Source organism: Epinephelus moara, chromosome 9 (assembly GCF_006386435.1).
Source record: "Epinephelus moara isolate mb chromosome 9, YSFRI_EMoa_1.0, whole genome shotgun sequence".
Lineage (NCBI taxonomy): Eukaryota > Metazoa > Chordata > Actinopteri > Perciformes > Serranidae > Epinephelus > Epinephelus moara.
Window position 1 is genome coordinate 18,264,647 of NC_065514.1, and position 25,880 is coordinate 18,290,526.

Sequence of the window (25,880 nt, forward strand, 5' to 3'; positions counted from 1 at the left end):
AGATGTCATGAACGACATGACATAGAAGGTGGCATTCTCTGGCTTGTTTTGTCTGATCAAAAATGTCCACAGAATAGTTCAACATATTGGTAAAATACTGTATATGGCTTTCTGGCAGAGAGCTACATGAACAGCAGGAGCATGTGCAGCTCCGGAGGAAATTAACTTAACCACTTGACAATCTCTGGGCACAGTCTCCATGGTTGGCTATCTTCATGAATCTTTTTATTAAGGGTTCACTACTTCTCATTAAGGTCTTGAATTACCTTGTCGGATCTTATTTTGCCATCTTAACTGGCGCCTTGTATTTTAATCTTTTAATCGTACCGCTATTTACCAAGGAGCACATAAAATGTTGATGCATGTTAAGATATTCCTTGTTTGAAGTCATGGCATTATGTTTGGCAAAACTGTTATTGTCCTTTTATATTTCAGTAGTATTTAGTTCCCTGCACAGGTATAGATTTTATTGAGAAACTAGATGCAGTAACTTTAATTTTTTTCCCCCTGTATGTCCTCACAGTTAAAAACCACACACAATAAAAATGTTACCTGTTGTTTATTTTTCTTTACAAAGCAGAGAGCCCAGCAGCGGTGGCGTGCTGTGTGGAGTGATGAGGATCGGCCTGGTGGCCAAAGGCCTCCTGATCAAAGGCGACATGGACCTGGAGCTGGTGCTGATGTGCAGAGACAAACCCACACAGACACTGCTGGACACTGTCTGTCACAATTTACCCACACAGATAGAGGTTAGAGACAAACACATACACAGGTGCATGCAAACAGCAACATACTGCTGCTTCTTAGTTTCCGTCTTTTGTTTTCTGTCACACACTTGTTGCAAGCACGCTGCTCACACACACAGTTTCATCCTAACATCAAAACTCCAGTCACAGTCTGCCAAATGAAATCCAAGAAAGCTCTGTTTTTATTGCGCACTCCTCTCCAATGTCAGAAAATAAGCTATTTGGACAAGCTTCCAATGCTTTATGAGTGTTTCTGCTTGAATTTGGCAGCTCTCACTGCTGCCTGCGTGTGTTTTAAGTTCATGTGTAAGTGTAGAGGGAAGCGTCGCGAGTGCTGGCATAAGGAGGCAAGCGACAGCAATGTCGTCAAGTGAGAAGTTGAGAGGTGTTTTAGTATGTATGAGTCATGTGTGATTAATGCTCCCGTCACTACCTCAGTGTCATGTTTCCTCATGAACAAGTCACGGCAACAGGAATACAAAACACGCTGATCCCCACAGTACACACAGAGTGTACACAAAATGCAGGCACAAATAGACGGGACATATTTTATATATGCTATGCTGTCACTTTCTATCTTGGACATGTTTGCTTGTAATGTTAAATGATCAAGGAATTAAATTGCATTCCCCTTTTTTAGGCTGTGTCTAGCTTCTCGGGATTAGAGTCCGCTTTATAAGTAATTTGTTAGATATATATTGTGGTAGCATTGTAACATTGTGCATCACTAAAAATCTGTTAGAAGATACAGTATTTAGCAATAGCTGCACACATGGAAAAAACTTCCCAACCCAGCCGGCGAGTGCAGAAATGACTCAATGAATAAATTCTGCCCGGTGCCTCTTCTCTGCTCATTCTCCGACTCAGCTAAGTGGTGTGAGAGAGACACCGGCAGGAAGGGAAAAGGGCGTGTGTGTTTTCTGTCTGTGTGGGCAGGGAGGTAATCTTGTGTCTCGGCCCAGTGACCAGAGATTCTGATTTTCTCATCAGGGGCAAATGGGATGTAGATGGGCCCTCTGTGACTCGCTGCTCACTTAAGTAGTGCTAGAAACACACACACACACACACACACACGCAAACACACACACTTGCTTTTGTCACTTAGGAGGACATTGACTTTGATTAATGTCCTGGAAGCTTACTCTAACCCTAGACACATACCTTACACCAGTCCTACCAATTTATATTCACTCTCATCATTATGCATACTCCAACAAGACTCGGACAAAAACCTAAGCAGGGTTAATCCTGGTTACAACTCGGAGGGGAGCAGCCCTTTCGCCAGAAGAAAATGTTGCTGTTTAACATTTCTGCAAACCCTGAATGAAATACTTTTGCACATTTTTATACATGTCATATCAACGTTTGTAAAGTGATGTGATATATAAGCTGATTTTGTCATCAGGGGGTGGAGGGAACGGTTGATGGCAAGTCACCGAGGCGAGATGCCTGCCAAGCTGCAGACTACTGTTTTCGACCAGCATCAAAACTGGTTGTGATTTAGTGAGTCATTGCTGTGTTTCCGCGGCTTTTTAGACTCCAAACATGGGTGTTTTGCAGCAACCCATCGTCAAGATAGTGCCACGAAAAGCGGTTGTTTTTTACTGAGACATCACTGCTTTTTTGGAGGGAAAAGTATTTTAAGCCAAAACATGATCATTTCCTAACCATAACCAAGTGGGTTTTTTTTTGCTTAAACCTCTGCACACGTTAACAGGATTGTTGAAATGTAAAGTTTTAACATATCTGCTACAACATATCCATGGTTTGCAGAAACGTACAAGCCACCAGTTTATCTGGCGATTGGGTGGCAGCCCAGGAGACCATATGAATAACATACTGGAAGAGGAGAGGCTGCGACGGTTGTTGTAATCCCACAGCCCTAAAGCCTAACGGGCATCCTTTTATATCTATTAATAACCTTATTAATATTTTGTTTTAAAGTTAGAGGAGTTAATATTCAATCTGTGCCCATGTACCACAAGCTGCAACGTCAGCCTCTCTTTAACCTAATATTAATCCTATTTTTAGTCCCAAATTCAAGTCACAACCCCAAAGTGATGATCCTTGCAGGAGCCAGTCCACACACTGTGACTGGATGACAGATTTATCGCCCAATAACATAAATACACACACATGCACAATGCAAATAGAGCAAGAGCAGCATGCTACATATAAAGACACTACACGCACAAATGCTTCCTCAGGGCCAACTGTGTTTTAGTTCAAATTTTCTGTTCATTCAGTTTGTGTTAGTCATTAGTCATGACTTTTTATGCAGCTGTAAATGTGTGTACACCTGTCATAACGGGGTTAATGTGTGTGTTGATGTGTGTTCATTTATCTAAGTGTCTTGGTTGGCGCAGACTTGGTGTTGCAAAAGTCCTTGTGTTGCTGTTGCATTAATGTTGTAGTAGTTAATTAATTCTTGTATGTCGACACGTGTGTGTATCAAGTTACAAATGTGGCCGCTGTGTATACCGACATGGATTCATTATCATCAGTACTTCTTAGTCGCGACCACAGAGGTCAGCAGTAATTGATTCCCTCTGAATGGAAGCTGAATGAAGCATACAGATAGACAATTACACAAATGGATGTGTGAAACAATAGAAGTAGATGTGTAAACACAGAGATACAATGTCTCTAAAATTCATGTGGAGGATAAGAGCTTGTACCAGCTTTCATAGTGCACACCATTACATCATCTTTCAAAAATTTTTTCGCAGTTGTCTTTCATCAAATGCATCTCACAGCTTTCATCCAGTGCATTCATTTGCTTGTTGTCATGCGTGTGATCGAGATGGATGTCTTGGTCTAAATGTGACTTTTTAAAACAAGCAAGTTAGAGTTACAGTACTTCTCACATTTCCAAACGCTGCTTTAGTTCAGCATATCAGTCACATCTGAGGGACCAAAATAGCCCCGTTTGGAAATATCAAGAGACACATTATCTGTAAAGCTAATCAGTTTCTCAAATGTTTTCCTCATACACGTTATCCACTTGATATTTCTCTTGTCATACCTTGTGATGTTGTTGCTGCATCTTGAAGCAGCAGCAGGCTCAGATATATTTTGCTTCTTTTTTTTTTCATCTGCGCTGAGTGCATGTTGTGACCTTGGCCTCTGACTGTCTCGTGTCTGTTTTGACACATGACAGAAGCTGACAGAGGAGAAATATGAGGTCACGAGCTCCTTGCCTGAGGCAGCCATCTTGGTACGAACTACAACAGAGCCCAAACTCACGCTGACGATTACCCTCACCTCGCCGGCCATGAGGGAAGATGAGGAGGAAGAGGAGGAGGAGGAGGAAGAGGAGGAGTTGGAGAATGGCGAGGAAGGGCAGGAGGAGGAGGAGGAATTGGAGGATGAAAAGGAGGAGCAGGAGAGGAAGAATGGGCGAGGTAGGAACACAGAGATAGACAATTGCACTTGCTGAACATCCTAACAAGCAATTCCATGTTATATTGTATTTTTTCGTGATAGAATTGTTTTTATTTCCCTCAAAAAAAAAAGAGGTATGACCTCATTAACGGATGCTGACACAAGACAAGACAGCGACAGTACAGGACGCATACCAGAGCTGAAACACACGGGAACTGTCTGGTGCTCAGTCTAATAACAATCCCCCCCCTCCCCCGTTTTCATGGGTAGCAGGAACTGATTATAATTGGTTGTGGGAGGTGGGACGGGGAGGCAAGGCCAGCAGGCCAGCAAAATCAATAACCGAGCAGTAGCAAGCTGCCCATCCATCCTGTGGCACCCGTCCAACTAGACACTCAGGTCTGAGAGAGAGATGAGAGATAGCACGAAGGTTAGCTGTACATCAAGCCACGTGCCACGGCATGACGGAGGAGATGGCTCGTATTTTTCTGTCTCGCACAGAAAGAACGGCACATCGTGGAGAAGCAACACACACAGTCGTACATTGCACCCGACGGATAAGATACCTGTCACACTGGATGTCTAATTGCTCGGATTTCATCAGGACCCTGTGGAGGTTGAGGGATGTGGGCCAGTCTGTCTAATAGGGTCACATCGTAAAAGGCAGGGTCTAATGCTTCTACGCATTAACACATGCATCGACAGGCACAGATGCCAGTGTCAGCACCTCTTCAAGCCTTCTTAAAGCTATGGCTGCTCGTGTCTGGTCAGAACTTTACTAGCAACGTATTAGAGAATCTGTAAATTATTTCTTAAAGCTACACAAGCTCATGTACAACAACATGATACACTCATTTAATAAGAATAAATGCTATGCACCAGAATGCTTCAGTGAGCTGTGGCTATTTAAAGGCTGTTAGATGGATTGATTTGACTTCTGATTTGACATTAGGCAATTCATATATTGATTTAAAAATAGTGCTGGGTCATATTATCTGCTACTTTAATCAATCACCATGTGAATCAGGGTTATTCTGATTGTAGTTAGGTATTGGATTGATCATAAGTTATTACATGTCTCTGTATCCTTTAAAGGAACACTTCACCCTCTGAATGACCAGTTGTGTATCAATTACTCATCCTGTGTTATGTTGAATTTGTGAAAAAAACTTTTTCTTGCATGCCTTTGGTGAACAAAGAATCCAAAAATGGAGAAAGTTCTTGATGAATTAAAGTTACAGTACTGAGCATGCAACTGGATAAATGAGACTGGGATTATACTGCTTGAGTTGCATGAGAGTTTGTAAACTGATGTTCAGTCAGGAACAGTTAAGTCAAAGAACATTTCCATTTGCAGTATTATATTTGGCAGTATGGCTCTGTGATGGGGCCTCTTTGTTATTCCTCGGGCCTTCCCAGGAGGCCTCTTCCACGCACCTACGTGGAAAGCATAAGGCGGAGAGAGCACACCTCTTCGGCTTTCCATGTGCCTGCGTAGAAAGCCTTGAGACAGAGGGAGCCCTCCCTGCCCTTCTATGCGCCTACATGGAGAGCCTAAGGCAGGGAGAGCAGCAGCAAGGAATCATGTGATCAATCAGCTGCTCCATCAGTTGATTGGGCTGTTTGAGATCAGCTGATGTAGCTGGGATAGGAGCTGAGCTTGACATCATGTCCTGCCTGAGCTAATGCTATGCTAAGTTTTTGATATAGTATTGCTGTTGTTAAAAACGGACCCCTATGACTTTAGTTTATCAAGAATTTTTTGGATTCTTTTTTTACTGGAGGCATGTGAGAAAAATAAGTTTTCTTCACAAACTCAACGTTACCACAGGGTGAGTAATTGATATACAAATGGTCATTTTTGGGGTGAAGTCTTCCTTTAAACTCAGATGCAGCTCGCCACTTTGTGGTCACAGAGGGGGGACAGTAAATTAGAGGAGAAATGGTAGCAAAGGGATTTTTAAAAAAAATCAGACTGAAGGAGAGGACAGGCGTCAGTAACACCGGAGGAGATAATGATAAAGTAAGAGTGCTGAGTGAGTGAGGGAGCGGCCAGCAGAGCATTTGAGAGAGCAGCGGGAGGACAAGCAAGCAGGAGAAGAAAGACTATAATGATCCACTAGCAGCAGAGCGGTCCCACACAGCTGGGATCACTCTGACAGACCTTAAGATAGGCCATTATACATCACAACGAAACATAAATACACACACTGCAGCGTGTACTAGACAGAGGAAGAGCTAAGCTGCAATAATGGCGAAATGAGTTCAGGGATAATGTGAGACGGATGTTCTCCTTCTGCTACACATTGGTCACATTTGACATTTAAACTTAAAACCTCTTCAGGGAAGGATTTTTCTTTTAACGGGAGAGCGATGAGGAAAATATTTACCTAGTTGTGTTTTCATAGAGACCCCAAAGGGCTCTTTAGTGTGTTTTATGTCACTTCCAGTAGGTCCACACACAATAAACCCTCTTCAGAAACCCCATGTAACCGCACTCATTCATACACAGCAGCGTTTGATTCTGCTCGCCTTGCATATCATAGATTTTGTGCTGATTCTGAAGTAGCAGAACTCGTTGTGAGTGAAGTAACTCAACCGTCCCGGTGTGCTTGGCGGCATGAATCAAACGCTTACATATAAAAGCGTAAGAATGCTCCTTTTTTTTACCAACCACAATGCTCTGACTAAACCCTGCCTTGATCCCTCCTGTGTTGTGTTTGTCTGAGACTGGGTCAAACTATCTTAGATTTTTTTTTTTCTTTTCTTTTCAGTTCTACTTTAGGAGCGCTTGATTGTGTGTTTGCCCAGACAGGGAGTTGAATTGCTTTTTTCTGCATCATTTCTCCATGAGCCAGTGAAATCAAGTGCACCTTAAGTAATCCAGAAGAAAAACAAACTCCTATTTTGACTCCTGCCTGGCGCAGACTGGATCAAAATAAATAAAATCCTCCTCAAATACATAAAGGAGAGATTGATTTACCTTGCTGGGCACAGTGAAATGAATGGACGTGTCCCAACAATGCCCACACATTAAATCAAACACTCCTTAGGTATTTGTTTGGTGTATGTCTGTGAGGGGCTCTCCATCCCAAGAAGTTGTCTCTTCTCTTGTGACCCCGGTTGCTCTCCCTTTCACTGATTCGTCAGTGACCGGATGGATGTAAACTACGAAATCACTGTTGAATAGTGTGTGTAATTTTCAACACATATACGAGGGAGAGTGCATCCTGTGTTACAATGTGCTAAAGATGTCAACATGTGATGCAGTTAACACACGTTAGACTGATCACAGTGTTGAAAATGACACACCGTTTAAAGAGTGAGGAGCTTTTTTCCTGAGCATTCATCACAGATCTGTGACCTGTAGAGAGTCAGCGCTTTCTACAAGGAGAGGAGCAACTTCATGGCATGAGAAAGCACCTTGTATGTACCAAAAAAATATCCATGCATGTGTGTGTGTATGTGTGCATTCACACACACCGCTCTGAGCGTGTCTGCACACATTCACATGCGCACATTTCAAACACACACACTCAGACGTGACGTGTGTGTGTTTTACGTTCTCTATATTGGGTTGTTATTGTTTTGTGGCAGTGTTGGGTGCTGCTGCGCAGAGAGTGGAGGCTGAGGAGGAGGAGGGGGAGGTGCTGGATAGACACAGATGTCTGTTGGCCCTGGCAGCGCTGCGACACGCCAAGTGGTTCCAGGTCGGCACCCACTCACTTCCTGTCTTCCTGCCCGATGCTTATTGTAGCCTGACGATTCAGCCAGAGGGGATATACTCACTGACAGCTAATGCTGCGGTGCTTATTATGCCAACTCGGAATAGGCTAATCTAGAGTAGATAGAGGTGTGGACAATTTACGCATTAAAATAAAGATTAATTTAAATGTTACAATTGAAGGCAATATGGCTAAAACATGGTTCTATGCTTGTTCATCTCCAGTTCAGTTTGAAGGATATCATGAACAAAAATTGACAGCTATTACACATCAGTTCTTTCTCTTTTTCTTTATTTAAAATTCTACTTTAAAATCTTTAAAATACTCCATTCGCTGTACATGAACTGTAGAAAAGATTAACATACGATGAATCGTAAGGCTACAAAAGCAATGGTTGATACTTGTTTTTCTTTTTGGCTATTATGTGAACCTGCCTGCTCTGTACAGTATGTCAATGCTTCCCTCTGATTCCCCTCCCATACCCTTCCCCATCTATCTCCCAACTCACTTACCTTACTGACAAAAAAAAAAATACGAATTCAGGTATTTTCTGAAGACAAAGCCAAAACTCAAAGAAATATTTTTAGTAAACCATGTTAAGTAAACTAAATTCAAAATGTCTAGTGTCTTAAATCAGCATATTCCTTCTCTGTGGGGTTTTAGACAGATACAATCACTTCTATCATCATGTGGCTTTGTGGTGTGAAGCAGGCTGTTTATCTGTTTGTGTTTGCACAAATACCACTCCTCCCGCACTCAATTTCTTCCTCTTTCTGTGTAATCTTCCTTCTTGCATCCCTCCTTCTTTCCTCTTCTCTCCCCTCTCCATCCCCTCCGTCTCTCTCAGGCTCGAGTGAACGGGCTCAAGTCCTGCGTTATCGTTCTCAGGATACTTAGAGACATGTGCAATAGACACCCCGTCTGGGAACCTCTCAAGGGATGGGTGAGTCTTTTCCTGTAATTACCTGTGTTTGATTGTTAATCCTGCGAAATGAAAAGAAAGTGTTCAGCCTTCTTGAAGTTTTCTGCAGTTTTATGGTGGTATTTGCATTATTCTAAAATGCCCTCCATCTCCCGGCTGTAATGAGAAGTTCGGATTTATATTGAAATTTGAAGCACTTGTGCTCAAAAGTAATCCATAAGTGAAGTGTGTGGCTTATATAAAGCTGATGGATTCTGATGCAGAGTCCAGTGCACATTATGAAGTCTCATTAGGATCTGATTGACAGACGTGGTGTTAATCTTGTTATTAAGAAAGATGAATTATGTCTAGTGAGAAAACCACAAAATTTATTAGGTAAATACATTTAAGCAACAGATGGTGATGCATTTTCTGAATATCAATTTAAGTCCATGCTCCATGGGTTTAATTTCATATACTGTCTGTACTGTGTAAAAGGGGTACATAGCTTTGCATTAGGGCTGCAACTAAGGGCGCATTCACACCAGTTCGAATTGGCGGGGAATGCCAAAAAGTGTCACACCTTCATTTGGTTCCGTTCACTTTCACACTGCGCTTTTTAAAGCGGACCAAACTGCCAGGACAACGTCATGGAGTTACAACAGCTGCAGGTTTGGGGGCGGTATTGCCTGAAACGACCACTGACCGGGAAGAAAAAAAGCAATCATCAATTGGCCAGGACCGAAAACGGATATCCATCCCCTTCAGTCGTGGACCTTAATATATTGCTGTCACAGTTTTTTTTTACCTTGATGCGATACTGATCCGCCGACCAATTAAATCAGCATGCCGTGATCCTCTCGCTAAACAATTTAAAACTGCTTCTCCCGGTTTGCGCTGTTGGCTTTTTTTTTCTACCCAAAATGCACTGCGCTCTACGTCACATCTTCTATTTGGGTCACTTCCTGTCTGTGGTTCACTGGATAGTCCGTTTGCATTCCCCACTGTAAACGAACCACACCAGGGTTCACCTGCAAGTGAACCGGGACCCCCAGTATTCAGGCGGACCAGGGATCGCTTGTTTGGTCCGCACCAGAGTTTGAATGGACCACGGACCAAATAGCGCCAGTGTGAATGCGTCCAAACAGTTATATTCAGTATCAAGTACTCTGCCGATTATTTTCACAATTAATCGATTAATCATTTAGTCTATAAAATGTCAAAAAAATGTGAAAAGAGCCCAAAATGATGTCTAAGAAAGGCTTATTTTGTTAAACCAACAGTCCAAAAGCCAGAGACTCCTCATTTACTATCATAAATGACAAAAAAGTGGTAAATTTCAAAAGCTGGAACCAGCAAATGTTTGACATTTTTCGCTTCAAAAATGACTGAAACGAGTAATTAGCTATCAAAATATTTCAGGATTCATTTTCTTTTTCATTGCAGCTCTTCTTTGTACAGCACCTCAGTTTCTTGTTCATGTTCATCAGTGCTTATGTGTTTGTGTGTTCTTGCAGCCTTTGGAGCTCATCTGTGAGAAGGCAATCGCCACCTGCAACAGACCTCTCGGGGCAGGAGAAGCCCTGCGTCGAGTCATGGAGTGTCTGGCCTCAGGCATACTGCTACCAGGTATGAAGCCGTGGCAGATGCATAATTATAGAGCTGGAAAGATTAGAGAAGTCAACAGAGGAGCATGTGTGTGTGCAAATGAAAATTCTTGGCACCCATTGCGAGGAAACACGCTAGGTTTTGGGTAGATGATTAGATACGTGGAGTCTGTGCTTGGTACATTTCTGAGCCGTTTCTCCGAGAGAGGTCGAGGCATCATCGATGACCCAGCAGAGCACAGCTGTCTGAGGAAGGTCGTCATTACGAGAGAATCTTAATTAGGAGTAGCTGAAGGGTTTCTTTACAAAAAGCTGTGTATCCTTGGCCAAAATCCAATTATTCGAAAGTATGTGGAAGCTGAGTTTCTTTCTACTTAATTTTAAAAGATGTAATTTGGATGCAAAAGCCAGTTATGTCCTTCTAGATCGAAGCTCATTAAAGTCCTCCTTTAGAAAGTAGAATAGATATTTTTTCATTATTTAAAAGCAGAAAAGAAGAGTGTATATGAGCTTAAAAAAATGCAAATTAAGACTTGAATACAAACTGCTCAAGTTTAAATTTATGGGGAAAAATGTGCCGCACTAGTAGGAGAATATTTTTCACCCAAGTATTCAATTGAATACAAATATGGCACAATTAGAGGTGGAGGATTTGTACCTTTTAAATTAAGTGTGGTTTGAATATCTCACAGCCAGTTTGACCATTTCAAATCTCCTGCGGCTGGTGTCCATTATAGCAGTCAGGATTTCCGCTGTCGCTCATTTCATGACAGTGAAGCCTCAGTGAAGCCTAATTAAATGTTGCTGAGCTGCAGTGTCAGCATGTAAAGTGACAACAACTGACTTTGTGTGTGTGTGTGTGTCTGTTGTCTTCCCCCAGGTGGTCCAGGTTTACACGACCCATGTGAGAAAGAGCCAACAAACACACTAGCCAACATGACCGATCAGCAGGCTGAGGCCATTACCTACCGCGCACAGGTACATGCACACACACAGACACTCACACGTCAGCTTAAAGACACAGTTGTTATCACCCAGCTGCACTTGCCCTGAGCTGTCAGTGTGTGGGAATCAGTAAGCAACACGCCTATTACCAGACAGAAAGACCCCATCATCACCCCAACCATGCAATCTGCATGCACACACACATTCACTTCCCGAGCGTGCGTGCACGTCTCCAGAAAGAGCTGTGTGGTGCTGCATTTTAATGATTGGTGTGGGAAACTATTGCCATTGCAAGCCATAAATCCATCTCTGACACCCCGAGGACAGTATTTGTGTGCATGCACTGTGGGCGTGTGGGCTGTCATGTCCTTCTTCACACACACACTCGGCTGAGCAGGGCAGCCTCTGAGCCGCATGGCTTAGTGAATCCTGCCGTCCATTTCCTTTGAAGGCAGCAGGAACGAGGCAAGAATGTCAATGGGGATAATTGTACTGGAGCAGATACAAGAGCAGATAGAAGAGAGGGAGCTGTTCTGTCAATGAGCTACACCGGGCCTCATGAATATCTGAGACACTCTACCTCCCTAATGGATTTGTGTTAGCAGGGCCACTTGTGTGCCATTCTGGTTATCTGTCTGATTGTTTGTGTAGATTGAGGATGTGTACATTACATAGGAATGACGAGTTCACACACGGACACACTGGTTAGTATATCTGCTGATGTTACTGATACTAAAGGGTAAAAACATTTTAAAGCATGTCTTCTCTTTTTGTGTACAAACGTGTGTGTGCAAGCTGTGATGTCATTCATGGATGCACAGATTTGGTCATTATTTGGTGCTTATTTACTTATACAACTTTGGACATGGCCTCCTAATATTTGGGAATATGAGAAACATTACATCTCCTCCAATACACCATCTTAACATCTTGTCTCTCTCAGTTTTTCAACCTGAATTTACCACCTCCTGCTTTGTCCTACATCAGCATAACAGCTTCACATCACATCCCATTTAATGAAAACTGCAACAGCATTTCAGAACAAATTTACATTATTGATTCATCATTCTGTTCGTGAGGGAATATGCATCACAACAAGACTGCTGTGAAAACAGAATATGTGACTGCATGTCTACAAATCTTCTCGGATACATGTAGCAAACTGACTTTACATTGGTCTGTGTTATCACTTTGAATTTATTTATTATTAATAAAATGTTTCAGGATCATGTTTAACTTTAGATTTGAAAAAACATTCTGCTTTTTTTGTTTGTTTTGTTGGGGGGTTTTGCAAACTGGTGGTGGTGGAGCTGCAATGATTAATAAACTAATAATCAATTAGTTTTCAACTGTGAAATTCATTTGAAAACCAATGATTCAGTTTGAGTAACTGAGAAGAAGTGGCAAAACTCCCTGATTCGGGGTTCTTAAATGTGATTATTTATTGGTTTCTTCACTCCTCCATGGCAGTAAACTGAACATTTTTTATGTTGTTGACAAAACAAGACATTTAAGAATGTCATCTTGGGCTTTGGGAAAAATTTCATCAACATTTCATCAACATTTTCTGACATTTTATAGACCTAACAACTAAACAGTTCATTTAGAAAATAATCAACAGAATAAATGACAATGAAAATAATCATTAATTGCAGATTTATGGAAAAAAAAGTGGGCATTTATGAGGCAGGGAATGCCTCCATGCTGTTAAGTTGCATTATGGGAAAAGTAGGATCCAATTTTAAGTGCTATCATTGTATATTTTCAGTACAATAATTGATTGCTAGAGTGCCTACATATATATAATCTGGTGAAGCGCTTAAAGGTGTTAAGGCAAAAAATGATACACTTTCATACACTTTAATGTGTGTAGTGAGTCTTGGCTGCGGTGGTACAGCTGCAGGGGATGCTGGACAAAAAAAACACAGTGGGAAGTTGAAACAGAATCAACTATTGGAGAAACGCAACCTGACATAATGCCATGGTGGCCAATCACGTAACCGGACATCAGACCCTAAGATGCCCACAGTCCAGAGGAACATGTACTACAGTCTCTTTCTATTGTTAGATGTATTAGTAAGTAAGAGAAATAACAACAAGGGAGAGCTCTTGTGTGGTTTGTGTGTGTGCACTTGTATGTCTTTTGTGGCGGTAAAGACAATCCAGTAATGATCTACAGATCCTCTAATCCAAGATGGACATACTTACTTACCAAAAATAAATACTCATACGCTTAGATGGGGAGATTGGTTTTCTATAGTTGGTCTCCTTCACTCCCCCACAAATGGGCCATTTAAGTGACATTCCCACACCACCACACTGCCGCTGAACGTGGTGTGAACACAGCCTAAGGACTAAAATATTGTATTTCTTAAGTTTAATTTTACTGTTTAAGTTTATAGCAAGTTAAAGAACATAATTTTCTCTTGCCTTGCCTATGGACATTTCCTCCTACACACCAGTGCATCATCCTTCACAGTCCAGATTGGAGTTCCTCTTTGCCTGAAAGCAACAGTAAATAGTTTGACTCTGTTAATGTTCATACTGTGAATGAAGTTTGAATCTGAGTCTTTTCCTGTGTTCTGCGTCCAACAGCATGCTCTCAGACTCATGGCGTTCGGACAGATCTACAAGGTGTTGGAGATGGAGCCTCTTCCCTCAAATAAACCCTCGCAGAAATACCCGTGGTCTGATAAAGAAGGTGTGTCTTCTGTCCAATATATCCCCCATATGTCTGTGTTTCTGTCCCTGTCTGCATGTGCTTGATCATCTGTCTACTCAGGTTTTCAGTCTGTACGTATCAATTTTCACTCTGCCTGTGTGAAAGCTTGTGTGCTGGTCTGTTATTCCCACATGAAACCTGCAGCAGAGAGGTTTCAGACATAGGTCGGACTTGCTGTCAAATGTTTTTGCACATGACGTGACCTTTCTGGGTGCGTTCGGTGTTTTTTTCCCCCCACACCAGCACTGACAGCACTATCAATATCTCTGAAATGTTCAGCAACATATAGATATCATGTTCTGATGTCTTTTTATTTGACAGTGTCGCAGCAAAAACATGGCTGCCTTGGTGAAATTCTGTAAATGTGTACGTGGGTTATGCAGGATTTTTTTTTTGCTTTTGTTCACCCAAGAGAAAGTTGGAAAACTCTCAAGCTGACTTTCATGACAAATTGACTCAAGGCCTCTTTGGTGCCTCGTGATGCTGACATGGAAAATTGCCAGAGCATTTACAGATTAAGGTGCAGCCAGGAAAGGAGCTTATATGTCTTCCTCATTGTTTGCTGGTCTGCCTGTCTGTTCTGTTTATCTTGTCTGTGAGTTTATCCATCTTTATGCTGCTTCTTACATAATGCTTGTTTGTTTTACCTCCCTTTCTTTCTGTCTTTCTGTCATACACATTCGCCTTAGTGTGCGTTCATATAAACATCTCTTGTAGCCACTGATTGATTAGTAATTCTCTCTGTGTTTCTTCCTCTTGCTTTCACTCCAGGCTTAGGTCTCAAGAGGCCATATGAGGACGGAGGGATGGATGACAAGGACCTCATCAAGAAGATGAAGAGGAATCTGAGGAAAGGTACGGGAAGGAAGAGTACCTTTCATTACTATTATTCTGTTTAATCACCCCAGTTATTTTAAATACAGTAAGAAAGGAAGCTTCAGATTGCCTTTATTTTCATTCAAACCTCTGCAAACAAAGCAGCACAATGCTTAGAGATGGGAGTCATCATATTCTGTTGTCTGCAGACAAGCCTCACTTCTCCTTGTCTCTATTTTTTCCCTGTCTGCTTCTCTCCCTTCCACCTTCCTTCCATCCCTTGGAGGCAGATCAATAGTATTGATTGCTAACGTTTTAGTAGGCCACCCAACCATCCCCGGCTCTTTCTTCACACAAGGAGAAGATGAACCACGACTAATGGAGACAGAGAGGCATTTTTAGATATTGGCAAACAGGAGGAAAGTGATTGAAAGAGAAAGAAAATAGAGAGGCACCTTTTATTCATCATGAAAACAACCCCAGCATGGGGGCTGAAAACCTTTAGAAAATGTGATTTATTAGGTACAGTATCTCTGGATCGGCCCAGTCTGTCCAATTCTGCCTGGATAATTGGTACACCTTCTACAAACCCTTATTAAATTTCTCCCAATACGCTCTACTTTCTACTGTAACCATACCCCCCTCCATTTTTTTCCATTAGTCCTAGACAGTAAAGCCATAGACTCCAACCAGCCAATGAACGCCCTGATGCGGTTGAACCAGATCCGGCCGGGGCTGCAGTATCGCCTGCTGTCCCAGTCGGGCCCGGTTCACGCTCCGGTCTTCACCATGTCCGTGGATCTGGATGGAACCATTTACGAAGCATCTGGGTCCTCCAAGAAGACCGCCAAGCTCCATGTCGCCGTCAAGGTAAGGAAGAGTGTGTGGATAAACATGTTCGGACAAACTGTATACAGAATAGAACAATGATTAAAGACCCACTAATAAGGAAAGAGAGATGGATGATTCTTTTTTTGGCTACCTGAAGTACCTTTTAAGCTCCAGCCGCAGCCAAACCTGTGCGTATCTGCAAACGTGTTTTTGTCTGTGTATGCCTATTGGTGTGTGTGTGTGTGTGTGTGTGTGTGTGTGTGTGTGTGTGTGTGTGTGTGTGTGTGTGTGTGTGTGTGTGTGTGTGTGTGGAGAGATGGAGGTGGGCAAATCCATGTAATCCCAAAGTGGTTGTGAACAAAGAGGCTCTCTAGAGCACAGAGCCAGGATAATCCGCTATCCGCTCCATTCCCATAAAAGGCTCTTTCTCCCCCTTTTCCATTCTCCTTCTCACTCACTTTCTTTCTCTCATGTACTCACCTTTTGATCTCCCCTCCTCTGCCTCACTTTCTCTCCCTCTCTCTGCGCTGTACTCTCCCACTGTACTGGCTGGTTCAGCCGCTGTAACACAATCACCCATTTGGGTCAGAAACGTGTCATTCTTCTATCCTCTCTGTGTGCATATTGTTCTGAATCACTTTGCCACTCTGTGTGCTGTTGAGGACTTACAGTAGACTCTGTACAGCCAGTGTATCATAATGACTTATTGTAGGCATTGTGTGAGTTAGATTAAACTCTGTCGTGTCAGTACATGCAGTATGCTGCAATATTGCTGCTTCTGGTAGAATTATTTTGTAAGAATATACAAATTTGTGTCATCAACACGGTGGAGGGGTGACGGATGTGGTTGTATTTCCTGTCTGTGCACTGCTTTTCATTCTCATTGCCCTGGGTAGCAGCTCTCTACCTTTATGGCTGGTGACCCCATTAAATTCTGTTTGAAACAGAGGCATTGCACACATTAATGTATCAGAGTGAAATCGTTTTCATATTGCAAAACCTGTCTCATCCCACTTAGTGTTTTATTTCAGCAGCTTAGCAAATAAATTCTCCAAGATGTTAGATCAGGGATGCTCGACTTGCTTTGCCTGGGGGCAACTTTTGCAAAATGGCAGGAGGCCAGGGGCCAGCTGCAGCAACTGGCATAGGTCAGGCGTAGGCAGGGGTGTGTCCAGGATTTGAGGATATTCGGGGCTTAGGCCAAACCTTTGTGAGGGGGTCCAGGGGATCCTTTCCTGGCACTTTTTTTTTGATTTATAAACCAGCTCTAGTTTGATGCTCTTTATGCACTCTTGTTATTTACATTAAAAGTACAAAAATATAAGTTGGGTATCATCGTGTTAGATGGTTGACTGAGGACATCTCCATTCAGCTAGCTAAATAACCGTTTACACACCACTGTGCTAGACTAGATGACATTATATCTCGCTAACATGCGGCTTAGCGAAATATTCAAGATGCCCCCGACTAAGAATTTTCCTAGTCATCCAATAGTCGTCATTTGGGGCCATTAGTCCACTAGTCATCCACATGTTTACAATATTAATTTAATTATTAGATGATATATTTTGGGCGGGGCAACACAATGGTTTGAATTCAAGGTGTGAGAAAGAATAGTATCAGTAACATTGTTAACACTGTGCTACATTACAGAGAAATACAAAACCGTACTAATGAACCTTCATTAATATAGGCCTATATTTTATCTACAAGTGCACGTCACACACTGAGCGAGCCGCCTGTTAATGACGCACAATAGCAGCAAAATACAAGTTGTTAAATAATTGTGTTTGTTGTCAGAACAACTGTCATAGCATATGTCTGTTTACATTAAAACCAATAATGGTTCGGGTTTCAAATACAAATTTTTAGCTCTAGTTTTTATGCCTCTGCATGGGTGACAGCCGTGGCCACAGGCATTATGTTTTCATTTGGCTGTCTCATTTTTGCGAGCATGACATTTCAGGAACACCTTAAGTGAATTATTCAAACTTGGCCAAAACATCCACTTGTACTCAGTGATGAACTGATTAGAGTTTGGTGGTCAAAGGTCAAGCTCACCGTGACCTCACAAAATAAATTTTATTCCGAATTGGTGACTCCAATCTTGGGTGTCCACCTTGAAAATGTGCTGATTGCATAGATCTTCTCTGCTGTCTGGTTGAAGATGTGTGAAGCATCCATGTTTTAGAATATGTAGCTTCTTTACAGCATACAGCATTGTCTCCCGTTATTGCTACATATGAGTCTGGACAGACATGGGTGTAAACTGTAACTGCCACTTGACTGGTTGGTGAAGGCGGTAATTCTAGTTTTTGTTTGCGGTTTCTTTCCTTCCAACTCCTTCTTACTTTATCATTATCTTCCCTTTCTAGGTTCTCCAGGCAATGGGCTACCCGACAGGTTTCGACTCGGACCTGGACCCCATGAGTTCAGACGAGAAGTCGGATGGTGAGGGGAAGAGCGAGACGTCATCGCACACCAGCAATAACCCAACACACTCCTCGGACAGTTCCAACACACTGGAGGTGAGGATTGAGAAACGTGCTGATACACTACTGCATACACTCAGTTTGAATACTTTTTAAAGTCTAAGTTGCAAATTTTGATTTTAAGTAATTAAAATCTAATAGTCACTTTGGTTTAAGGTCATAGAAGGTATCAAAATTTTGTCACAGCTTCACCCTGCTCACATCCATGCTCTTGCTCCATCTCTCAGGTTTACTGTCCGCAGTGTGCTTTCTAATAAAGCTATGAAGATGCTTTAAAATTAAAGTACTTTAATAATTGTTTCACTCCCCAGGTGCGAACTCAGGGTCCCATACTGACGGCGAGTGGAAAGAACCCTGTCATGGAGCTAAACGAAAAGAGACGAGGCCTCAAATATGAGCTCATCTCTGAAAGCGGAGGCAGCCATGACAAACGCTTTGTTATGGAGGTGAGAGCTTCATTCACACACACTGACTGCCTCTGGGAAAAGATTAGAAAACACGTACACATGTAAAAGAGTTTGGGGCCATGACATGTAATCAAAAATGATAGAAAAAAGTACACGTTAGCCAGGGGGAGACACCTACAGAGGGTAAGACACACACACACACACACACACACACACACGCACTCACACTCACACTCACACTCCGAAACAAGCTGATCACTGGTAGCGTCAATCAGTCAACTTGCTTCCTGGAGCAGGCCCGTTCTCTGTGGGGTGTGTTGTTTTCCGACATGCCTGGCTGCTCCGTCGCTCTGCTGATTGATTAGCAAGCCTGCTTGACAGCAGGCCATCGCTAAACAAGCCGTCCTGTTAAGCCAGACTCACTGGCTGAGTTACTGAGGACTGATAAACACACCAGGTTTGGGGCAGAATTGTTGTGCGATTGATAGTTTTGACAGAGTTATAACATGAAATATAACACCTCGAGTAGATATGATAATTAACACAGAAAATCCAATGCAGACCTCTATTCATAAAAAATCTTTTGATGAATATTTCAAATTGTGTGTGTGTGTTTGTGTGTGTTCATGTCAGGTGGAGGTCGATGGGCAGAAGTTTCGCGGGGCAGGCCCCAACAAAAAAGTAGCAAAGGCCAGTGCCGCTCTAGCAGCTCTGGAAAAACTCTTCTCTGGTCCCAACGCAGCTGCAAACAAGAAGAAGAAGATATTGCCTCAGGTAAGGAGACACACACACACATACAGTACATACCAGACACAGAGGGTTCGGCTTCATTGTGAAGCATTTACGCACACAATATGAAACGTATAATTGAAGCAATCTGCTCCTTTCTTCCTTGAGAGCCAAAATGTCAGTGCAGATTTGAAGATGATAAAGTTTAAAGGTTTTCCTGTGATCAGTAATCATCTCTGTGGAGTCGCGGGATGATTTGTCCACCTTGTTCACCCATCAGTAATCAATAGCACTGCGTTTAACAAGTGTCTAATCAATCAGCTCAATACCTGACCAGTTATCAGATCACCGCTCTTCCACTTATCTTGTCAATGAGCCTGTGTGACAGGTTTGTGAACAATGAGGCCCATAATGCTTCAGAACAATGTCCCTGATAAGTGTGTGTGCTTTTATGCCTTATTTCTGCTCACCATATCCATACAGACAAACATCTGTGCATCTGTGTGTCTTTATACTATGTTTGAAACACACTTTTCATGTCATGTGTCTGTGTTCAGTCTAAAGGAGCCCTGGCCGCAGCAGCAGCAGCCTCAGCAGTAGCAGCTCAGGTAGCCAGAGGAAGAGGAAGAGCAGCACTCGCGAGAGGAGCCTTCGTCAGTGCAGCCGCACCTGGATATGTCACACCAGGTAGTGAGAGGGTAGATGTGTGTGGTTATGTTATCTTTATTTTAATGCATTGTACCATTAAACATATATCATGTCAAATTATTTATGCCCACATTTGTTGGATCCCCATATCAGTTTTTGACTTTAATAGTATTCTTGGCCCCTTATTTGGCCCCCTTTATTTCCCTTGTTATTAGATATAACATACTGTATATATATAATATACTGTAAATGTTTAGTTTGTGCTGAACCTCCACACACACACATGACCCTATTGTGTGTGAATAAGTGAATGAACAATAACAGTAAATCTTCTTAGGAAGGAGTGTAACTTCCACTCAGGTCTTTAAACCCGAACCCACAGCTGTCCACTGCCAAAACACTCATCTACACTTACTGAAGAGATACTGAAATGTTGCCTTGAATTAAACAAGTGCGCAATTGAATTAGACTCTGAAACCTCTTCTCCAACAGGCTTTGGGACACCGTATGGCTACAGCCCTGCTGCAGCAGCTGCTCCTGCGTACGGTACGTGCTCCCTGTTTGTTTTCCCTGTCAACTCATTTCACCGTCCTTACACGGTCTATAACCTCTTCACTTCTAATCCAACATAACTGCTAAATATTTGTAGGCAAATTAATTATTAAGTACGTTTATGTTACATCATAAGACCCTCTACTCGACTTCCTTTTGCTTCAAATTCCCTTCTTTTCTCGAACTTACTTCAAAACTTGATCTCATTCTAATCCAAGTTTTAGGGTTTGGCGCCGAATTTCAGTCATGATCAAACAAATCTTACACTGTTGCCTCTTTGTTGTGTGCTTCAAGCAAATCTGTCTGTACTTTGGCTTTTTGTCTGCTCACCACTTGGTTTCTTAATCTGCTTGTTGCCACTCACTCCCTCATCTCTTACGGATCACTGCTGTCAGTTAAGAGCTGCCGTCAGCTTCAAGCTTTTATGCCAAAACTCCCAAAAACCAATCAAAAACATAATGACACACGGCTGCACTCACAGTCCTTTGCCTTTGCATAAGTTGAATGAAAACAGAAAAGAGTAATAAACTCTAACATCAACTAACTATACAAGCTTTCAAGGACTTATAACGACCCAGACACGCTGCCTTTGCTGCCCTCATCATCATTTCTGTTGAGATTAGCAGAACACATAGTGTGAGTTCCTCACTTTACCCGCTGTTATTTAAGACAGGGTGGCGGGGGAGCTTTGCCACTGCAGCGCTGCTCCTGTCATGTTACCACTGCTGAGGGGTTTCTATGTCCTTACTGCTGAAAGTGGCCACTGGGCTCTCTCACACACACGCACAAGCTAAAATCTATACTAGTCCTTGACCTTTAGCTGCGTAAGTATTGGTGCAAAACTCACTCACACATGCGTCCCCCTGTCACACCTTCGACAGACTTGGCCTTGTGTAGTGTGTGCACACATGTAGCATTGGGAGGCCTCTCTGTCCATCCTACAGCTTTGAGTTTGAATGGGTCTTATGTGCTTGGAGAAACTGATCTGGGGCCCCAGGCAGACGTCTAGTGCCCCCCTGAGATCCCAACAGCCCCATATATGAAGTGCGCCTTAGTTTGTCTGTTTATGGTGGAGCTGGATCTCTGAGTTTATTTGGGGTGTTTCGTTTCAGTCCCTGGCATCGGCACGCTTTTCATGCTTTTTATTGTGACTGCGGTGCGTACTGAAACCCTCAGAATTCAAAGGTAGTTGCTGCTTCCATTGAACGAGCAAGCTGTTAGAATTGTTTTTTTATTTTATGCTTCTTATTTTAAAGTTTATTAATGGCCATGACATCTAAAATATTTAATAAAGCATTCAGTAGGCTGCTTCGTGCCCGGCCAGTGAAAAGCCTTGGCTAATAAAGAGGCGATTAAATGCCCTCTATCCTCTGTGGGGGTGATGAAGTAAAAAAACGTTGCGCACTGTGTGCACCTCTGCCCCGTGACTCACGAGCACACGTCACGCATCTTGGTGGGTGATCATTGTGAGTTCAGCTGACCCTGAGCTTTAACCTGAGCTGTAACCTCCTACATGAAGGTAGGAAGTTCAATTTGTGTTATTTGAAAAAGAAAATGGAATGGAAATGGAATAAAACTCAAATGAAATGCTTCATTCCCGTCAATTTGCGTCAACACAGCTTGTATGTTGAGACCTTGCTGGGGTGGTTTTTCGTTACTGTTCAGCTTCACTTTTTGCTTAGTGGTTCCCAACATGTGACCAGAGACCCTGTGGAAAGAGTAAAGGTGAAAAATGTTTTCTTTATACACCCAGTTGACTTATAATGCTGAGCTGCAGATCGAGGGAAGAATAAGAACGAGAGATATGTTGTTTATTACACTAATAGTACTGTTAATATCCACTTTCCAGAGTAAGAGGAAAACGTGTCCGAATTGGTAAAAACAGACTTTTTGTTGGTCCCACTGGAGCCTGTATTTCAGTCAGAAGAGAGAATAAAGGCACATGATAAAATTGGGAACTACTTTAAGCTTTTTTTTTTAATACAAAGCTTTCATCCTGTTTCCTGCTTTTCACTGAGCTGCGACACACGCTGCTGCTTTGGGCTTTCTCGTTGGCAAACACTTTCTAGACTGCTGCTGGGCTCGGTAGAGCACCAGAACGTTCTGTGGAGCACGAATATCACATTGTAGGACGTGAAACACTAGATCATAGAGCACAGGCATGATATGATAGGGCACAGAACATTATGTTGGAGAACACAGAACAGTTTATCATGGAACATAGACATTATTAAAAAGCTTTGGTTGAATGACACATTTCCTTTACTTCACAGTAGAAACAACAACTTCTTCTGCACAGCTGTCTCCTTTAAAGGATTGTTCCACTTTATTACTAGTTGGGTCCTACACTAGTAGTTTTGTCCATCATTCCTATCAGTAATTGCTGACATTTGGCAATGTGACATCACTGAAAAGAACCAAACCATAGATACGACAAACTTATTTGAAGAAAAACACAAAGTAATCTGATCTCACAGAAATACGTGAAATGACCACAACCTCTTAACACCGCATTTGGTAATGGTGGCATGTAATGTGTTATAGGTGGACTATACAGGACAGTTGGTTACTGTTTGTAAACGCACTCACCAGCAGAAGTGAAAGTGAAAGCCAACACCAGATTCACTCTCGTTACACTCTTGCTATATTTGCATTTTTAAGGAGCTGTGTCACTTGGATGCCTGCTGCTTACAGTCTGGCACCTTGTCGCCATTTTGTTATAAAGCCGCAACCTCAGCTGACTGCTGTGGCGGTAATAGGGGTGGGGGAAAAAATCGATACAGCGTAGTATCATGATATTTTTGTATGGCAATCGTGTCATCACATGGACGCCAAGTATCTATTTTTTTGTTATATAAATTATTGAGATTACAAATACAAGTTAAATGATTGGTAGCCCACTAGAATGATATAATCAAGTGCCTTTTCAGTCTACTAGATACATTTTGCTGCAGTAAAAATCATTGAAGTGTGATGAACAGACTGAAAACTTTATCTTATTAGATAAAACAGATGTTGATAAAGTTTTACTTTGGGGACAGAAATTTTATTGCAATACTCAGCATATCGCAACATGTTTAACATCTCAATAATATTGTATCGTGACTTTAGTATCCTGATTCCTACCCATAGGGGTACATACCCATAAACATCCTGAACACAGAAGATAAGAAGAAAGTAAGGCACACACATCTAGTGAGTCATAAGTGATGATTGGGAGGGATTACTTCTACATGAGTCTATTGTTTTTGTGAAAAAAAAAAAATTCTACATAGTATATCTTTAAAATTACGTCCCTGCACCACAAATGGTTGCAGTTTTTTAACATGGTTAGCTTTAGGGGAAAAAAATTCTTGGTTAGGTTTAGTACAAGACATAACTGCGTCATCTAACATGACACTGTTGTATGTAGGTAGATAAAGTAAAACAGTGGCTCCTGGGTGAAAGTCCTCTGTTTGTTTGACCTATCCACCATCCCACCCGCCCACACTATGCAAACTTTCTCGCTCTTTTGCTATTGCGTGACGTCCAGGGAATTTGTGTGTCCACCATGAAAAGAGATTTTTAATTAACTTTAGTGATGCCAGCACGTAATTTTAACACATTACATGCCACTAACACTTAATGCTAATTAACTAGATGAATACAATCTTTATATAACCGATGGAAAAGATTGCTAAAACTACAGAAAAAAGACCCAAGTTGTAATAAACTAATCCTTAACTTTGGGCATTTCCTTTCTTCTCTTTCACTCTTAATCTGTCTCCTTCTCGGTCCCTCTAACCACCGATGAAGGATGTCACCTAGTTTACACGCAAGCCTGCCTGTTCTCACACACTCACACTCCCCCCCTTGGGTGCCCTATTTGTGTCGTGCGAGGGGTGTTTGTTGGACCTAGATGTAGCGTAGTGTGTAGTGTAGTGAGCATAGAAACACTTGGTTTATTTATTGCCCTGGACTCATGCAGAGCTGTGCTCTTCTCATGTCTCCCCTCTAGGTTTGCCCAAGAGAATGCTTCTGTTGCCTGTCATGAAAGTGCCCGCCTACCCCGTCCCCCACTACTTCTTTTAGCACAGGAGACACACACACACCAAACACGTTTTCATACATACCAAATGCTTTTTCCAAGCCATACAGCTCGCTTTTATATAGAAGGGAAACTCAGTTTTGTTTTGTTTTTTCTACGATATCAATGATGGGGAGAGGATTAAGGACTTGAGCTGAAGATTTGTAAAAGCGTTGTTTTTTTTCTCACTGTTTCCAGAAACTTTTATGGACATGAAAAAATACTGCAGGTTTAAGTTCTTAAGAGATAAACAAAAACTTGAACGATTTGTACTGTGAACTGTGACCTCATTCTTTGAGTCTAAATTATATATATCAGCCTTTTGTTATTGTGTTTATTTTTTTGCCAGGAAGAGGATATAGCCTTTGCAATATGATACACACAACACACACACACACACATTCTCTGTAAAAAGAAAATAATAATGAGCTGTGTGAAGGATGTATAGGAATAAATAAATAATAATGTTAAATAAAGTTTATCTCCTATAAAAGCTGAGCGTTGCCTGGTGTATATCTGATTTTAAGGCTTTCAGCTGCTGGGGACTTGATTTACCTCTGTCCACCTGCACATGATACTGTGACCTAAACTTACATTTCAACATCGAGCTTTAATATTCCACCCTTATACATGCACACGGATTGAATTTCAATCTTTCCACGTACCTCAGGGCGTCTTGTCGCATCCCTTTGACCCTCAGCTTATAGATATTCAGAGAGAAAGGCAAGAAGACAACGGATGAATTTAGAAAGCTCTCATCAGATCCTGCATCTTGCATTCAGCTGCACGATCCCATTACCTTACGTGGATTAATATTTGGCGTGTTTCCTGCAGCTATCAAAGGTATCACCTACAGTATATATGCAGAGCCTTTATAGGTTGTCATATAAGCTGACTTCAGCCTTTTGCAGCAGCAAGTTTAGAGCCTCAGTACATTGTCTTAGCTGAATTCAGTTGGCATAAAATGGCTGAAAACTAATAAAGCAGCAATAAGAGACCCACGTGAATTAAAACCTCACTGTCAGTGTGTTTTATGTTGTTTCATTATATCAGTATCATGCTGTATTTATTGTTTTGCACGTTTCTGCTCAATTAAGGATCAGCACCAACTGAGCCGCTGAAACCTGGGCTCCAAACTATCCCTCTTGACTCAGTCTGTGTTTCAAATAAAGATTTTAAATATTTGATGACTTAATATCACAGGTGAAATAAATAATAAGAGGAACTTGGCTAGAAACGATACAGAGAGAGAAAGTACTCCAACATGTTAGTCAGATGTCAGCACCAGCCAAGACAGAGTTACGCTGGC

General features: G+C 42.0%; 1 protein-coding gene across 4 annotated transcripts in view; it reads left to right on the forward strand.

The window, feature by feature from the left end:
* Nucleotides 1–25,066, forward strand: part of strbp (spermatid perinuclear RNA binding protein) — a 97,494-nt gene extending 72,428 nt beyond the window's left edge. For 3 of the 4 annotated variants that reach the window (XM_050052851.1, XM_050052850.1, XM_050052849.1), the window contains 15 exons: nucleotides 578–749; nucleotides 3,907–4,150; nucleotides 7,728–7,840; nucleotides 8,703–8,798; nucleotides 10,274–10,385; nucleotides 11,244–11,341; nucleotides 13,904–14,009; nucleotides 14,802–14,885; nucleotides 15,508–15,716; nucleotides 18,053–18,205; nucleotides 18,481–18,615; nucleotides 19,210–19,350; nucleotides 19,863–19,992; nucleotides 20,446–20,499; nucleotides 24,503–25,066. In XM_050052851.1, the coding sequence (XP_049908808.1) occupies nucleotides 578–749; nucleotides 3,907–4,150; nucleotides 7,728–7,840; nucleotides 8,703–8,798; nucleotides 10,274–10,385; nucleotides 11,244–11,341; nucleotides 13,904–14,009; nucleotides 14,802–14,885; nucleotides 15,508–15,716; nucleotides 18,053–18,205; nucleotides 18,481–18,615; nucleotides 19,210–19,350; nucleotides 19,863–19,992; nucleotides 20,446–20,499; nucleotides 24,503–24,576 (1,921 nt within the window). In that variant the 3' untranslated portion in view covers nucleotides 24,577–25,066. The remainder of the gene's footprint in view (nucleotides 1–577; nucleotides 750–3,906; nucleotides 4,151–7,727; nucleotides 7,841–8,702; nucleotides 8,799–10,273; nucleotides 10,386–11,243; nucleotides 11,342–13,903; nucleotides 14,010–14,801; nucleotides 14,886–15,507; nucleotides 15,717–18,052; nucleotides 18,206–18,480; nucleotides 18,616–19,209; nucleotides 19,351–19,862; nucleotides 19,993–20,445; nucleotides 20,500–24,502) is intronic. The other variant, XM_050052852.1, reaches the window with a different exon arrangement.
* Nucleotides 25,067–25,880: the final 814 nt, after the last annotated feature.